Below are 15105 nucleotides of genomic sequence, written 5' to 3'. Positions count from 1 at the left end.
AACGATGACCATGAATCTGTTGTCAATTGTCAGTGTACCTAGTTCACTAATATCTTTTAGGGAAAGAAAATGCCATCCTTACCTGGTCTGGTCTTTGTGATTCCAGACTCTCAGCAATGTGGTTGATTCTTAACTACTCTCAGGACAATACGGGAAGAGCAATAAACCCTGGCCTGGCCAGCAATGGTCATTTCCTGTGAATGAATAAGCAAAATAACTAACTAAGCCACGCACTTAATAATTAATGCTGTGGACTGTACATTCTCAAAATCAATTGATGATGGACAAAAATGTTGGCCTTTACACCAATAACTACATCCCATGAACAAACTGGAAACAAAAATATCCTCTGAATTGTTCATTTTATTTTCTGTTGCTTGTGCAACGTGTTGGATATAAATGATTAAACCTGATGGAAATGAAGCAAAACAATTTGAAGGTAAATACTAATGTTTTGTTCTGGGACTTGGTATTCCCAGGTGGGAGTTGAGGCTCCATCCAGTGGAACTTTCTTGTACCTGCAAAATTTCTGAAATAGCAAAAGGAGTAACATTATCCATATTATAACTGTTTGTTGGTCTTGTATTTAGGTATTCAGAACATACCCAGCTGCAATCTCAACAACTGGCTGTACAGGATGCTATTCAAGTGAAGTTGAATGACTTTGAACAGTGGATTGCACAATATCAGGCTGCCTTTTCAAATCTGGAAGCGACACAGCTTGCAAGTCTGCTTCAGGATATCAGCACTCCACTGGAGCTAGGTAATGACTATTCACTAGCAAAGCTGAACCACTAGGACATGTAGATTTCAAGTGTAAGCTATCTTTTATTGTCAGACTGAAGTTTAGTATCATATAGAATGCCCAGAATTAATTCAATTAGTGTGATTTTAAACGATATGTTTCACGGGCCTTCTATTTTCATATAAGGAAAAGAGTAAATCTGAAATGTTCTTCAGTTAGTTTTTGCTGAGTTTGGTGTTGATGACAAAACTGGTATTGCAGTAATCCTACCAGCAATCATGTGGGATTTTGTTGCATGTGTGTAAATTGTGGCACTTCAAGTTTGTTTCAACACCGATCTAAATCAGTTTCCCTGACAATGTATGGTGTGAACAGACATTTGACTATTATATTTAGTCAGCATTACAAGTTGGTCTTAATCTGCTCGTTTGCCTTTCATTTAGGAATTATTTTCGTATTTGTTTAAAATGTAAAGCAATGCCCTTAATGCACTTAAGCTTCCTTAGTGAGGAATACCTGGAAAGGGTGGGTTGTCTGCTGAGGAAGGATTGGTCAGACTAAGCTTTCAGCTGCTGGAATTTACAAGTTACTTAATTGAAATATTTAAGATCCTGAAGGGGCTGAACTTGGGAATCTCTGAAGAATATTTCATTTTGTGGGAGAATTTTGAATGCAGGATCACTTTTTTCGAAATAAGTGCTCACCAATGAGAATTTTCTCCCATACATTTGGACTCTTTCCCCAAAAAAGGCATATTTAAGATTGACGCTGATAGATTCTCACTAAGGAAGGGAGAAATGTTATCAGGCATAGTCAGAAGTGTGGATTAATTGCACCAGCCATGAACTTAGTGAATGGCAGAGCAAGCTTCAGAGGCCAAGTGGCCTTTTGCTTTGAATTCATATGTTAATGTACAGTATGCTAAAGTGAATGTCTTTCTAGTTTGAACATTTTCCTTGTTTATTTTCACACAGGTGCTCCAAGCTATGTACCAGCCACAACCTTCCTGCAGAATGCAGGCCAGGCCCACCTAATCAGCCAGTGTGAACAGTTGGAAGGAGAGGTTGGCGCACTGCTACAACAACGCCGTACTATCTTACGTGGCTGCCTGGAACAACTGCACAGCTACGCTGCTGTGGCTCTGCAGTATCCAAAGGCTGTTTTCCAGAAACATAGGATGGAACAGTGGAAAACATGGATGGAAGAACTGATTTGTGATATGACAGTGGAACACTGCCAGGAACTGTACAGAAAGTGAGTTTTATGCAAATTGTGGCCACAAGTTAATTGGAGATTGAACTATGCTTCCTTGTAAATTCAACAATCTTGTCCAGTCAATGTGAATATAATTGGCTTTGCTGCATTAGATAATCTGGACTTAAGCGGGATCTTGATTTTGTAATCTAAATTAATGAAGAAAGTAAGCATGGTGCCCATTTCTTTTCATTGTCTGGTGATCTCTTACATAGTATTTAAGAAGGTCAGGTGGAGACGGAGAGATGTGTTTATAAAATCCTAATATTCAAGTTCATAGGCACCTGGGAGATTAGTTTAGATTCCGTACAGTATGGAAACAGGCCATTTCACCCAACAAGTCCACACCGACCATCCAGACCCAATCCCCTACTCTATATTTACCCCTGACTAATACACTTAACAGCATGGGCAGTCTAGCATGGCCAATTCACCTGACCACATCTTTAGATTGTGGGAGGAATCCAGAGCACCCGGAGGAAACCCACGCCGACACTGGGAGAATGTATAACCTCTGGAGACAGTCGCCTGAGGCTGGAATTGAACCCAGGTCCCTGCTGCTGTGAGGCAGCAGTGCTAACCACAGAGCCGCCGTGCTGTGGGGAGGACTGGCCATTGGAAGATGCCGAAAGGTAACAGTACCTGGCAAGCTGAGCCCATGTGCAGCCACTCTGGTTGTTCAGGATTGTGGATAAAGTTGTTCTTGAATGTGCTTGGGTGCACGATGCATAAACGTACTTGCCAACTAGTTGCTGATGGGAACGATTGGCTCAATTACAAATCTCCAGAAGAAATAGAATTTGATTTGAAGCAAATGTAGTGTAAGCCTCTGCATGAGCCAGTAAAGTATTATTGTATGTAATAAAGCTCAATGGGCCCACATCTTTAATATATGCAACATTAACGTGTTTGTTTCCTAGGTATGAGATACAGTATGCCCCTCAGCAACCTCCAACAGTTTGCCAGTTCATAACTGCTACCGAGATGACACTCCAGCATTTTGCTGCAGATGTTAACAGTCGATTAATCAGACAGGTTGAACGTCTGAAGCAGGAATCTGTCACCCTCCCGGTTTGTGAAGAACAATTGAAGGAAATTGAGCGCTGCATAAAGGTTTTTCTTCTTGAAAATGGCGATGAGGGATCCTTGAGTCTTGCTAGTGTCATAATCTCTGCCCTTTGCACATTAACAAGGTATAGTCTAGCTGTTATACTGTAGCTCCTAACTGTAACCGACAGAAATAAAAGCTTATCTTAAGAATTGTTATTTTAAAGGAATTTAAGATGAGTTTCCAGGTTGTTTTAATTGCCTTCATTCAACTTCATTGAACGCTACATTTGTCACAGTGTTGGTCTTTTTACGAGGTTACTGTGCCCTTGAGTTTTTTTCCCCAGAGAGGGGGCAATTGGCCAGGCTCCAACTAGGTTGAGTTTGAAAGGTTTATTGGGGCCCTTTTTGTTTACCCCTAACAGATAATGCCTCTGGCCTAAGGCTTTCATGTCTTTAAAAACAAACTGGTATAATCAAAGGGGAGAAGGAGAAAGTGAGGACTGCAGATGCTGGAGATCAGAGTGGAGTGTGTGTTGCTGGAAATGTACAGCAGGTCAGGCAGCATCCGAGGAGCAGGAGAATCGATGTTACAGGCAGAAGCCCTTCATCAGGAATGAGGCTTGTGGGCTGGGGAGCTGAGCGGGGTGGGGGGGTGTTGTCAGAGCTGGGGGGGTAAGGTTGCTGAGAATGCAATAGGTAGATGGTGAGGGAGAAGGTGATAGGTCAGAGTGGAGGATAGAGCTGATAGATGGGAAAGGTGATGGATGGGTCATGAGGGCGGTACCGAACTGGAGGCTTGGAACTAGGATAAAGTGGGGGGATGGGAAATTAGGAAACCGGAAAAATCCACATTTATCCCGTGTGGTTGCAGGATTCCAGGGTGGAATATGAATGTCCTTGGCGGAGTGGGAGGGGAAGTTGAAGTATTCAGCCATGGGGCAGTGAGGTTGGTTGGTGCGGCTGTCCCAGAGATGTTTTCTGAAACTATCTACAAGTAGGCGTCCTGTCTCCCTGATGTAGAGGAGACCACATTGGGTGCAACGGATGCAGTAGATGACATTGGCATTGATTCTCCTGCTCCTCTGATGCTGCCCGATCTGTGCTTTTTCAGTAAGACTTTCTCAACTTGAATCAAAGGGGTGTGCCCTGCTAGCTACATAACTAGCCATCGTTTAGATTAGAGTTTTTGATTCCGTTCAGTAGCAGTGTGTGAAGAAAGGCTGCTAGTTCTCTTCCTCCTTCTGACTTCGTAACCTACAAGCTTTTTGTGTCATATACACTCTTTGTGCTAAGTGGTCTGTTTATGGGGATTGTTGCAAGTGTTTTCAGAGCAGCATCACTAAGCGGGATAGTCTGTCGGGTTTTCGGCTAGTATAGGCTATCCGGTATTCTGTTTTCTGTTCTTTGTGTTTCATTCCAGAATTTTGTAAATAAATTCTGTTTGTTTAAAACTTGGCATTCGAATCAGCTAATTTACTCTGGGAATATCCACTGTACACTTACCAAAACAAATAGCAAAGTTGCAATCTGGGCTACCTGCTTAAGGATGTTTTGAGGGGTTGGGTTGGGTTCAAAACACATTATAGGGGAAAAATGCTTTTAGACAAAACTAGTGAACTGTCATTGGTTTGAATATCTGATGTTTTTGACATTTTGGAAATACAACCCATTGCTGCAGATTAAAAATCCTAATTGAATTAAAAATGGAAGGTTGGCCTGTTGTAAGTAATTTGTGCACATAGTACATTCTTGAGGATGCGTGTGTCCATCCTTAACTCTTTCTTCAATTATGTTACAGACGCAACCTCATGATGGAAGGAGCTGCTTCGAGTGCAGGGGAGCAACTTGTTGATCTGACTTCCAGAGATGGTGCTTGGTTTTTAGAGGAGCTGTGTAGTATGAGTGGTAATGTGACCTGTCTTGTACAACTTCTTGAGCAATGCCAGCTGGTTCCACAGGATCTTGATATTCCAAACCCAGTAGAAGCATCAGAAGCTGTGTATTTGGCCAATGGAGTGTACACTTCTCTGCAGGTTAGTGCAGCTAAAGGACGTTTCTCAGGTGTCAATAATCTGCTGACTTAATTCAAATAACATAACCCTTTGTTAACAATTGGATATGATTTTCAACAGGAACTAAACACCAACTTCAGACAGATTATCTTTCCAGAAGCTCTTAGATGCATGATGAAAGGAGAAAATACATTGCAAAACATGCTTAATGAACTGGATAATATTATTGAACAGACAACTGATGGTGTTTCTTTGCAAATGCTGATCGATTCTCTGCAGGCTTATTTGAGAAATGCTGCAATGGGAATGGAGGAGGAAACCAATGCCCATTATATTGATGTTACCAGGTAAATGAATGATTGCTTAATGCATTTCTTGTGATGCTGATGCTTTATTTTTAACAGAAGAAAATGTGAGCTATGTTTAACAGTATATCACGCTACTGTTATGTTTTTTCTTCGCCAGCAGCCTGGTTCTGTTATACTTTGAGCTAAAGAACAAGCAGCTAATACATGGTCCTTTATGCTAATTATTTTGCTGCTTATTCTACTATGAAAGGCCTTGAAGCAACTATGCTACATAATTACATGTAGTTATAGTAGCAGTGACATTGGGAGTGCTTTATACAGGTTAATTTGACGTTGCTCGAGATTAAATAATTTCTTGAACTGTCGTCAAAACTTGGAGAACACATGGATTGGTTTTGAATTGCCACAGCTGGTGGGGAATTTGTCTTGTGGTAATGCATGTGGTGGGCATCAGGTGGTGAGTTTTCAGATACATAATGCAGCTACAGTTTTCTGTTGGCATGAGCAGCTAAATTATCCCTGCATATAAACTGAGATGCCTCAAAACAAAACCAAAGTAGTACAGATGTTGAAAATTAAAAACAAAATGCTGGAGAAACTCAGCAGATCTAGTAGCCTTCGTGGAGAGCGGAGCAAAGTTACCGTTTTGGTTTGGTTGACTCCTCTTCACAACGCTTTGGAAACATAAGTGAGGTTCGGGTTGGCATCTATCCTATTGCCTGTTGTGAGGATACTTCAGTCAAATTCAATGCACACTTGCTGTGCTCAAAGGTCCCTGTAGAGGGCACCACATTTTCAGATTTTTTTTTTAATAATTGCACCTTCTAGTGCAAGATTACACAGAAAATCATGTTCCTGAAGGCAGATAACTTTTCAATAGAAAGGCAGAAGGTACCAAAGAGATTTTATTTAATATCATGAGAGTTGGATATAAGTTAGCTCCTTTGACACAAGATGCAATTTTGAGCCGTTCATACTTTTGACTGCAGGCATGCAAGTTATTTGAGCAGAGCCTTCATATTTGCTATGTTTGTCCCTATAGGATGCTGCGTGCCCAGTATACTGAGTTGATTCAGCCAAGAAGCGTGGATGTTACAGTGGAACAGACACCTAAAATGTCAGCTGGGCAAATGTTACTTGTAGCTTTTGATGGGATGTTTGCTCAAGTGGAAATTGCATTTGGTTTATTAATTGAGAAGGTAATATGTTTGTGTAGTTATATTACAAATCCCCAAATTCTTGTGCGTATATTGTGTAGATGTGGCTTAGTTTTCCCACACTGAAAATGTCGTTGAATTGAAACTTTTTCTTGTACCTTCAACTGTGTGTACTGTGTGTTATCCGATTTTGTGAAAGCATATATCAAGTTATGATATGTATTATTGTAAACCACCTTGTTCCTGATTACAGTATTTAAAACACTGAATTATTTCCTTCATGTATAATGCAGGTTATTAAAGCAATAATATAAATTTAGCTACACGTATTGATCTGTAACAAAAACAGTAGTTGCTGGAAAAGCTCAGCAGGTCTAGCAGTATCTGTAAAGAGAAATCTGAATTAACGTTTCTGGTCCAGTGACCTTTCCTCAGAACGGACCCTTCTGAGGAAGGGTCACTGGACCCAAGGTGTCAACTCTGATTTCTCTTTACAGATGCTTTTAGACCTGCTGAGCTTTTCCAGCAACTTCTGTTTTTGTTTCTGATTTACAGCATCTGCAGTTCCTTTGGTTTTTATTTGTGTTGAGATCTCATTTTCAATTGTGTAATAATTATCCTTGTAGTTGAACAAGATGGAGGTACCATTGGCATGGCGGAAGATTGACATTATCAGAGAGGCCCGCAGTACCCAGGTCAATTTCTTTGATGATGACAATCACCGACTAGTGTTGGAAGAGATCTTCTTCCTGAAACGGCTACAAACTATAAAAGAATTCTTCCGACTTTGTGGTACTTTTGCTCATACATTATCAGGTAATACTTGAAAGTTTGTTTTAAAATAATTCATATTATATAAAAGTTTGTTATTGCTGTTGTGAAAGGATACTTTGACACATGTATAAGGATGATGTCCACTTTTGAAGTTTGAACACACTCAGCTGTCTCCACAGTTCATGCAGACGTGTATTAAAGTTGGGTTCTGTTGTACAACATAGTTATGTAAAATTGTTTTTATCTCCTTCCCATAGTGATAATTTGCAGTTTCTATTACAGCAATGAAATTAATTAATGAATGAGTGGATGATCTTCTGATTAATGTAAATAGCTGAAGTGACAGTTTAGAGGTTTTACCATGAATTGCCAAAATTTGAATTAAGTATGTGCTCCATTCAACTTAATGACTTTGTCCTAAGTAAAGATTACATGTTTTTATTGTACTTTTACTATCTACTTTAGTAAGTAACTACATACACAATGGACACCATTATTGCTCCACTCACGTAACCCAAAGGTACCATCTGAATGATGTGTCCATGCATCTTCTGTTTTACACCTGCCATTCTTCTAAGGTTAGGTATGCAGCTGAACAGTCTTGTACACCAGCATCTTAGAATTTGCTGCCAGTTTTCACAGGTGCAATAAACCTTAAGACATAGGAGCAGAATGATGCCATTCAGCCCATTGAGTCTGCTCCATGGCTGGTATGCTTCTCAACCCAATGCTTCTGCCTTCTCCCTGTAACCCTTGATCCCCTTGCCAATCAAAACCTATCTATTCTCTGTGTTAAATCCCTGGGCGTCTGTGCAGCCATGAATTCCACAGATTCCCCACCTCTCGCTGAAGAGGTTTCTCCTCATCTGATTTGATTCACTGTAGTCCCATTCACCTGAATACAGTGAAAAGCTATGTTTGCAGGCAGTACAGGCAGGTCATAGTAAGTAAGGACATATAGATCAAAGGGTACTGAGACAGTGAGGTGCAAAGTTACACTGCACAGGAGGTGGGCAAAACAAGATCAACATTAAATAAAGTTAATGTTATTTGAAGTCAGAGTCCATTCATCAGTCTAATGATGGTGGGGACAAAGCTGTTCTTGAAACTGTTGGTATGTGTTCATGCTTCTGTATCTCCTGCCTGTCAGAAGAAGTTGAAAGAGAGCATTACCAGAGTGGGATGGGTCTTTCTTGGGCAACGAGAAGTGTAAATGGAGTCTATAGACAGAGGGTTGGCTTCCATGATGATGGGGGTTGTGTGCTAAACCTTCTGTAGTTCCTTATGACCCTGAGCAGAGCAGTTACCATACCATACCATTCTGCACCTGGACAATATGCTTTCGATGGTACATCTGTAGAAGTTGGTGAGGATCCTTATGGACATGCTGAATTTTGGTTCTAAAGGGTTGTCCTTTCTCTCTGAGGTTGTACTCTGTCCTACTCTCTCCTACTAGTGGAAACACCATCTCCACTAAGTATTCTCTAAGTTAGAATTGGATCCCCTCATCCTTCACACCTCCATTGAATACAGACCCAGAGTTGTCACCTGTTCCTCATATGACAAGCTCTTCATACCTGGGATTGCCAAAACTGCTCTCAATATTCCAAATGCAGACTGACAAGAGTCTTAAAAGCCTCAGCAGTACATCTCTGCTCTTGTATTCTAATCTTCCTGAAATGAATGCTAACATTGCATTTGCCTTCCTAACTGAATGGGCATGTTAACCTCAAGAAAATCCTGAAATAGGATTCTCAAGTCCCTTGGTGCTTCAGATTCTGAAACCTTTTCCCCATTTAGAAAATAGTTTATACCACTATTCTTCCTACCAAAGTGCAGACCCTCACACTTTCCCACATTAAAAGCTATCTGCCACTCCTTTGCCCACTCTCTTAGCCTGTCCAAGGTCCTCTGCAGCCTCCCCATTTCCTCAACACAACCTGTTCCTCCACCTGTCTCTGCATCATCTGCAAGCATGGCAACAATATCCTCAGTTCCTTCTTCCACTTGATGTGTACCGTAAATTGTTGTCCCAACATAGACCCCTGAGGAACTCCACTCATCACTGGCTGCCATCCTGAAAAAGACCTCGCTTTCTCTACCCTGATTTCTGTCAGTCAGCCAATCCTCTATCCATTCCCTAGCACTGTGGGCTCTGTCTTATTTAGCAACCTTGCGTATGGCACCTAAAATGTTTAACAAATGCGTTTATTTTGAGTCGCTATGAATTCTCATTTCTTTTTATGTTTGACAAATTAATTTGAATCCCTTTAGTTTTAATTTAAAGGCTTGCCCTGAAATCTCTCTCTGTATTTGTAACGGCTCTTATATGTCACATTTGTAATGTGCACACTGTATTTTATTCTCCAGGGGCTATTCCTCTCGATGATCCCAGTTCATTGAATGGTCCTGTACCAATGGTTAATGTAAAATCCATGTACAGAAGTTCCTGCTTCAGTGAAGATCAAATGGCCAAGCCAATAAAGGCTTTTACAGCAGACTTTGTCAGACAGCTTTTGATCGGCCTGCCAACCCAAGCCCTTGGCTTAACTCTTTGCAGTTACATCAGTGCTCTTGGTGTGGACATTATTGCACAGGTAGAAGCCAAAGACTTTGGTGCTGAAAGTAAGGTCTCTGTGGATGACCTTTGTAAGAAAGCAGTGGAACACAATATTCAGGTTGGCAGATTTTCGCAATTAGTTATGAACAGAGCCACTGTTCTGGCCAGCTCATATGACACTGCCTGGAAAAAGCATGACCTGGTTCGCAGGTTAGAGACTAACATTGCATCATGTAAGACCAGTTTTCAGAGGGTGCAGATACAGATTGCAATGTTTCAGGTAAGCTCTTGCTTTATGTTTTTATTCTCATTCTGTTTAAGGGCAAAGCAAAGTGTACGGAATACCCTTTGTTTGAACTATGTCTCCTCTCCATCTCCCTCTCCATTTAGCAGACTCCATAAACACCATAAACATATGAAGGGTATTCCTCTACTGCAACAGAACAACCTGACCCTCTGAAACTTCGCTGCAAAAGATTTACATTCCCATTTATGATGTTAGGCAGCTCTCGATTTATTCCTCAAACTAGCTTGAAATTTGATCCAATGTTTATAGGCAGTTCCCTATAAATCATTGCAGTGGGCAAACAGTGAGGTAGATTCTTTTGAGAGGTGTCGAGATTGGAGCTACAGTTTCTTTTTAAGATTGAACTTATTTGATATTTATGCATTTAGAAATAATTTTTTAACACCTCACTTTTCTTGCTGTCTTCTTTAACATAAGTGATCTTATAATAAAGGTAAAGTACTCAGCATTAGAAATTTTTCCATACAATTGAACATCTTGCTTAAAGATGCAGACTCATTAACAGCAATATTCTCTGTACATATTTTGAATTCATATCGTGTGTAATTGATCTGTGTTGACTATATTCCATTCATTCCTAACAGTGGCAGCATGAAGATATTCTCATCAATAGAACCCAGCCTATTTCCACTGTTACACCTCCACCTCGCTCAGGCATTCTATCCAATATGAAAAAGAAACTGCATGCACTTAGTCAGCTGGAGGTTTCTGTTGCTACCGTACAGGTAAATGACTAGCTTTGTGCAATATGGGCAGGAGACGTTTCTCTAGTGTGACTGGTGCTGTCAGTCAAAGCTGACAACTGGTTAAAGTAACCATTATCCCCATATTATGATGGTCTATCTGAGGTGGCTGGAGATGTTAACTTGTATGTGCAGGCTAATATCGAGCCTTCAGCATTGGCCATTGTTGAGCTTTTGTTATACACAGATTGACATAATTGCAAATCTATTTACAATTTAGAATACATAACTCAAGCATATTGTTGAAAATCTGGTCTTTATAAATGCCATGAATTTGACGCACCCAAAATCGCAGTGGATTACAAAGCTGCTGTCATTGGAATGCAAAAGACACCCTTTTACAATGACATGGGGAATTTGTCACTTCAAGATAGAATTTCTCAAGTGAGTGGCCATGGGTCAAAGCTTGCCAGGCCAAATGATGTTATCCAGGACTAGCGACTTTGTGCTGTTGCTTCAATTATAGAAATTTAAATACATTTGTGTTCTTTTATGTTAAATTTTAATGATATATTTGCCATTTTATGTCATAATTTTTTAGCTGCCTAGAAATGTGTTCATATAAAAAAAACTTAAGTTTATCACCTAATCATTTTATTTAACAAATTTTGAACCCCACAGGAAAAGCTGGCAGCTTTAGAAGCTAGTATTGAGCAGCGTTTGAAATGGGCTGGAGGAGCGAATCCTGCTTTGGCTCCTATTCTACAAGATTTTGAGGCCACTATCACTGAAAGGAGGAATATGGTCATGAAGGAAAGTCAACGAGCAAATCAAGTATGTGTAGCATTGTTCTTTATGAAACCTAAAACCACATTTTGACTGATGCTAAGGTGGTTTTTGAATATATTGAGTGATGTCCATCAGCATTGCTGCTTAGGTGTTCCTATGCTATAAGGGGCCATGCTTCTCAGATGTTGCTTTCTTTCCCCACTTTCAGCTCCATGTGTCTCTTGACAGATCTTCAGAAAAATTCAAAGCTAATATTTGTTTGAGCGATTTATTATCCATCCCTAATTGTTCTCAAAAAGGTGATGGTGAAGCAGCACCTTGGGTCACTGCAGTCCAGGCAGTGTAAGTGCACCCACAGAGCTCTTTGGGACATAATTCCAGGATGTTGACCTAATGACACTGATTGAACAGAGATATAGTTCCAACTCCAGATGGCTTTGGCTGGAAGCGGAGCGTCTTGTGCATGTGCTATCTTTGTCCTTTTAGGTGGTAGAATTTAATAGTTTGGAAGGTGCTGTTGAGGGAGTCCTGAAGAGTTGCTGCATAGTATCTGATAGTTACTACACACAGCTGTCACTGTGTGTGGTGGAGTGAATCAATGGTGAAGGTGTTAAATGGAGTGGTATTTAAGTGTGCTCATTCAGTGTTGGAACTGCACCCATCCAGACTGCATCACACTCCTGTCTTGTGCCTTGCTGGATGGGCTTTAGGGAGTCGGGAGGTAAGTTACTCACGGTAGGATTCCTAGCCCCTGACCTGTTTTAGTAGCCACAGTATTTATGTGGCTGGTACAGTTCAATTTCTGGTCAGTTGTAACCTCCAAGAGGACTTCAATAGAAGATGGTTAAATGCGCTCTGTCTGGCAATATTCAGCACTTGTGTGGCTTGAATGTTACTTGCCATTTAACAACCCGAGCCTGTGATGTAGCTTCCCAAAAGTGAACTTTTGTTTAAAAGAAGTTAATGCTTAAAAGAATCAAGGATTTCTTCTTCAGCATTGTTAACAATGTTTTCCATTTCTTCAGGTAACTTTCCTCTGTAGCACAATACTTCACTTTGAAAGTTTGCGAACCAGGACCCCAGAAGCCTTGAGTTTGGATGCAGCGTTATTTGACTTAATTAAACGGTGCCAACAGATGTGTTCATTTGCATCACAATTTAGCAGTTCAGTCTCTGATCTTGAACTCCGCCTGCTTAAGCGCTTGGTGAGTTGAAAATAATTTTTTGTTCCAGTAACTCTGTAGGGTATAACTGTGCATCTTTGCAAATGGTCAACTTTACTGAATAAAGCTTGTTGAAAAGTGGTCATGTACAGAGCTCCGTTAAGGAAAGCCACTCGACTGGAAACTTTCTGACGCTGCTGGTTGGTTATATTCATGAGTCTTGACACATCTTAGATGCTTTTGAGGCACATTTTTAGAATTTAGATGATAAAGTATGCTGTTAATATCAAATATTTAATTATGAAGCTCTCAAATGTCACAGCTTATCATAAAATAATTTTAAAGAATTTGTTGTAACTTGAGTTATTTGACATGATATATCTCTTTGCTTTATTCTTTGACTTCCCTCTGTTTCCCAACTATCGGAATGACCTTTCCATTCCTCTACCCACCAATATTTGACAGAGAGCAAGAGTTCCTGATCTGCCATTTTTCAACCAATTGTTACCATATCTTGAACAGCACATGAAGCATAACCAGATAATACTTTGTTTTCTCTTACCTGCCTCCACTTATTGCTTATTAGCACAATTGAGAATTTGTGTGGCTGCTTTGTGACCAAGGCAAAAATGAGGACTGCAGATACTCTGGATCACAGTCTAAATTAGAGTGGTGCTGGAAAAGCACAGCAGGTCAGGGAGCATTCAAGGAGCAGGAAAATCGACATTTCGGGCAAAAGCCCTTCATCAGGAACGAAGGCAGGGACCCTCCAGGGTGGAGAGATAAATGGGAGGGGGGTGGGGCTGGGGAGAAGTTAGCCAAGAGTACAATAGGTGGATGTGGGTGGGAATGAAGGTGGAGCGGATAGGTGGGAAGGAAGATTGGCAGGTAGGACAGGAAACGAGGACAGTGCTGAGCTGGAAGGTTGGAACTGGGGTAAGGTGGGGGGAGGAGAAATGAGGAAACGGTGAAGTCCACATTGATGCCCTAGGGTTGAAGTGTTCCGAGGCGGAAGATGAGGCGTTTCTCCTCCAGGCATCGGGTGGTGAGGGAGCAGCGGTGGAGGAGGCCCAGGACCTGTCCTCGGCAGAGCGTGAGGGGGAGTTGAAATGTTGGGCCAAGGGGAGGTAGAGTTGATCGGTGCAGGTGTTCTGGAAATATTCCCTAAAGCGCTCTGCGAGAAGGAACGCAGACTCAGGATTTTTGTGCCAATGTCATGCAGTGACAAGAGAGGTTTTGAAGTATTTCTGTCAACACTGACTGTCACTCTCACTTTGCCTCCTCTTGTCCCTCCTTGGCCTCTGCAAAGCCCTTGGACAACAGCAGCATTCTCTTCCACACTTCTCATGGTGCTGCATTGCTGGACTCCATGTACATTTCCACTTTTAGCTGTCCGAGTGCAGAGCATTTCAATCATAGCACCTCGGTGGTTGTACCCTGAATCAGAAGTTGTCTGCTAATTTAGAAGTAATGTTCTATTTCTGGGGATAGACTGGCTACTAATGTCCACTATAAACCCACCAACTCCCACAGTCACCTAGAATATACATCTTCGCACCCTGTATCCTGTAAAGACTCCATTCCATTTTCCCAGTCCCACTGTCTCTGTTGTATATTTTCTAATGATGATGTCAACTTTGACAAGGGGGCCTCCGAAGTGTCTACCTCCTTCCTCAACCGAGGATTTTCCAGCACTGTTGATGACAGGGACCTTGACTGAGTCTGATCCAATTCCCGCACTTTTGCCTTCACCCCCTCCCACAGCAGTGGTAGGGTTCCCCGGTCCTTACCTATCATCTCAACAGCATCCGCATTCAAAAGATCATTAACCGCCATTTCAGCCATCTCCAGCGAGATGCCACTATCAGACACACATTTCCCTCCCCTCCCTTGTCCACCTTCCACAGAGAGTATTCCCTCTGGGCCACACTGGTCCACTCCTCCTTCACTCCCAACAACCCCCCACAGCCCCACGGTACCTTCCTTTACAATCGCCAAAAGTGTAACACCTGCCCATTTACCCACCTCATATCCAAGAGCCCAAACACCCCTTCTAGGTGAAACAGCACCTTACATGCACTTCATGCAATCTCATCAACTATATTCGCTGCTCACAATGTGGTCTCCTCTACGCTGAGGAGACTAAGTGGGTGACCGCTTTACAGAACATCTATGTTCTTCCTGCAAAAAAGACCGAGTTTCCAGTTGCCTGGCACTTTAACACCCCACCTGTTCCTTGGCCAACATCTCTGTGTCAAGCTTGCTGCATTGCTCCAGTGAGGTTCAGCACAATCTGGGTGAAC

At 41.5% G+C, this 15105-nt stretch overlaps 1 protein-coding gene across 2 annotated transcripts in view; it reads left to right on the top strand.

Annotated features, from left to right (window-relative positions):
- The window catches only part of smg1 (SMG1 nonsense mediated mRNA decay associated PI3K related kinase), a 170869-nt gene that overhangs the window by 131250 nt on the left and 24514 nt on the right, over positions 1-15105 (top strand). For both annotated transcript variants that reach the window (XM_043712155.1, XM_043712156.1), the window contains 11 exons: positions 591-763; positions 1720-1999; positions 2920-3192; positions 4848-5082; positions 5182-5408; positions 6412-6568; positions 7153-7342; positions 9671-10140; positions 10752-10892; positions 11532-11684; positions 12665-12844. In XM_043712155.1, the coding sequence (XP_043568090.1) occupies positions 591-763; positions 1720-1999; positions 2920-3192; positions 4848-5082; positions 5182-5408; positions 6412-6568; positions 7153-7342; positions 9671-10140; positions 10752-10892; positions 11532-11684; positions 12665-12844 (2479 nt within the window). The remainder of the gene's footprint in view (positions 1-590; positions 764-1719; positions 2000-2919; positions 3193-4847; positions 5083-5181; positions 5409-6411; positions 6569-7152; positions 7343-9670; positions 10141-10751; positions 10893-11531; positions 11685-12664; positions 12845-15105) is intronic.

The sequence above is a fragment of the Chiloscyllium plagiosum genome, chromosome 21 (genome assembly GCF_004010195.1).
Source record: "Chiloscyllium plagiosum isolate BGI_BamShark_2017 chromosome 21, ASM401019v2, whole genome shotgun sequence".
Lineage (NCBI taxonomy): Eukaryota > Metazoa > Chordata > Chondrichthyes > Orectolobiformes > Hemiscylliidae > Chiloscyllium > Chiloscyllium plagiosum.
Note: the sequence above shows the minus strand (reverse complement) of the source record. Positions and strands in the feature narration are given on the sequence as shown.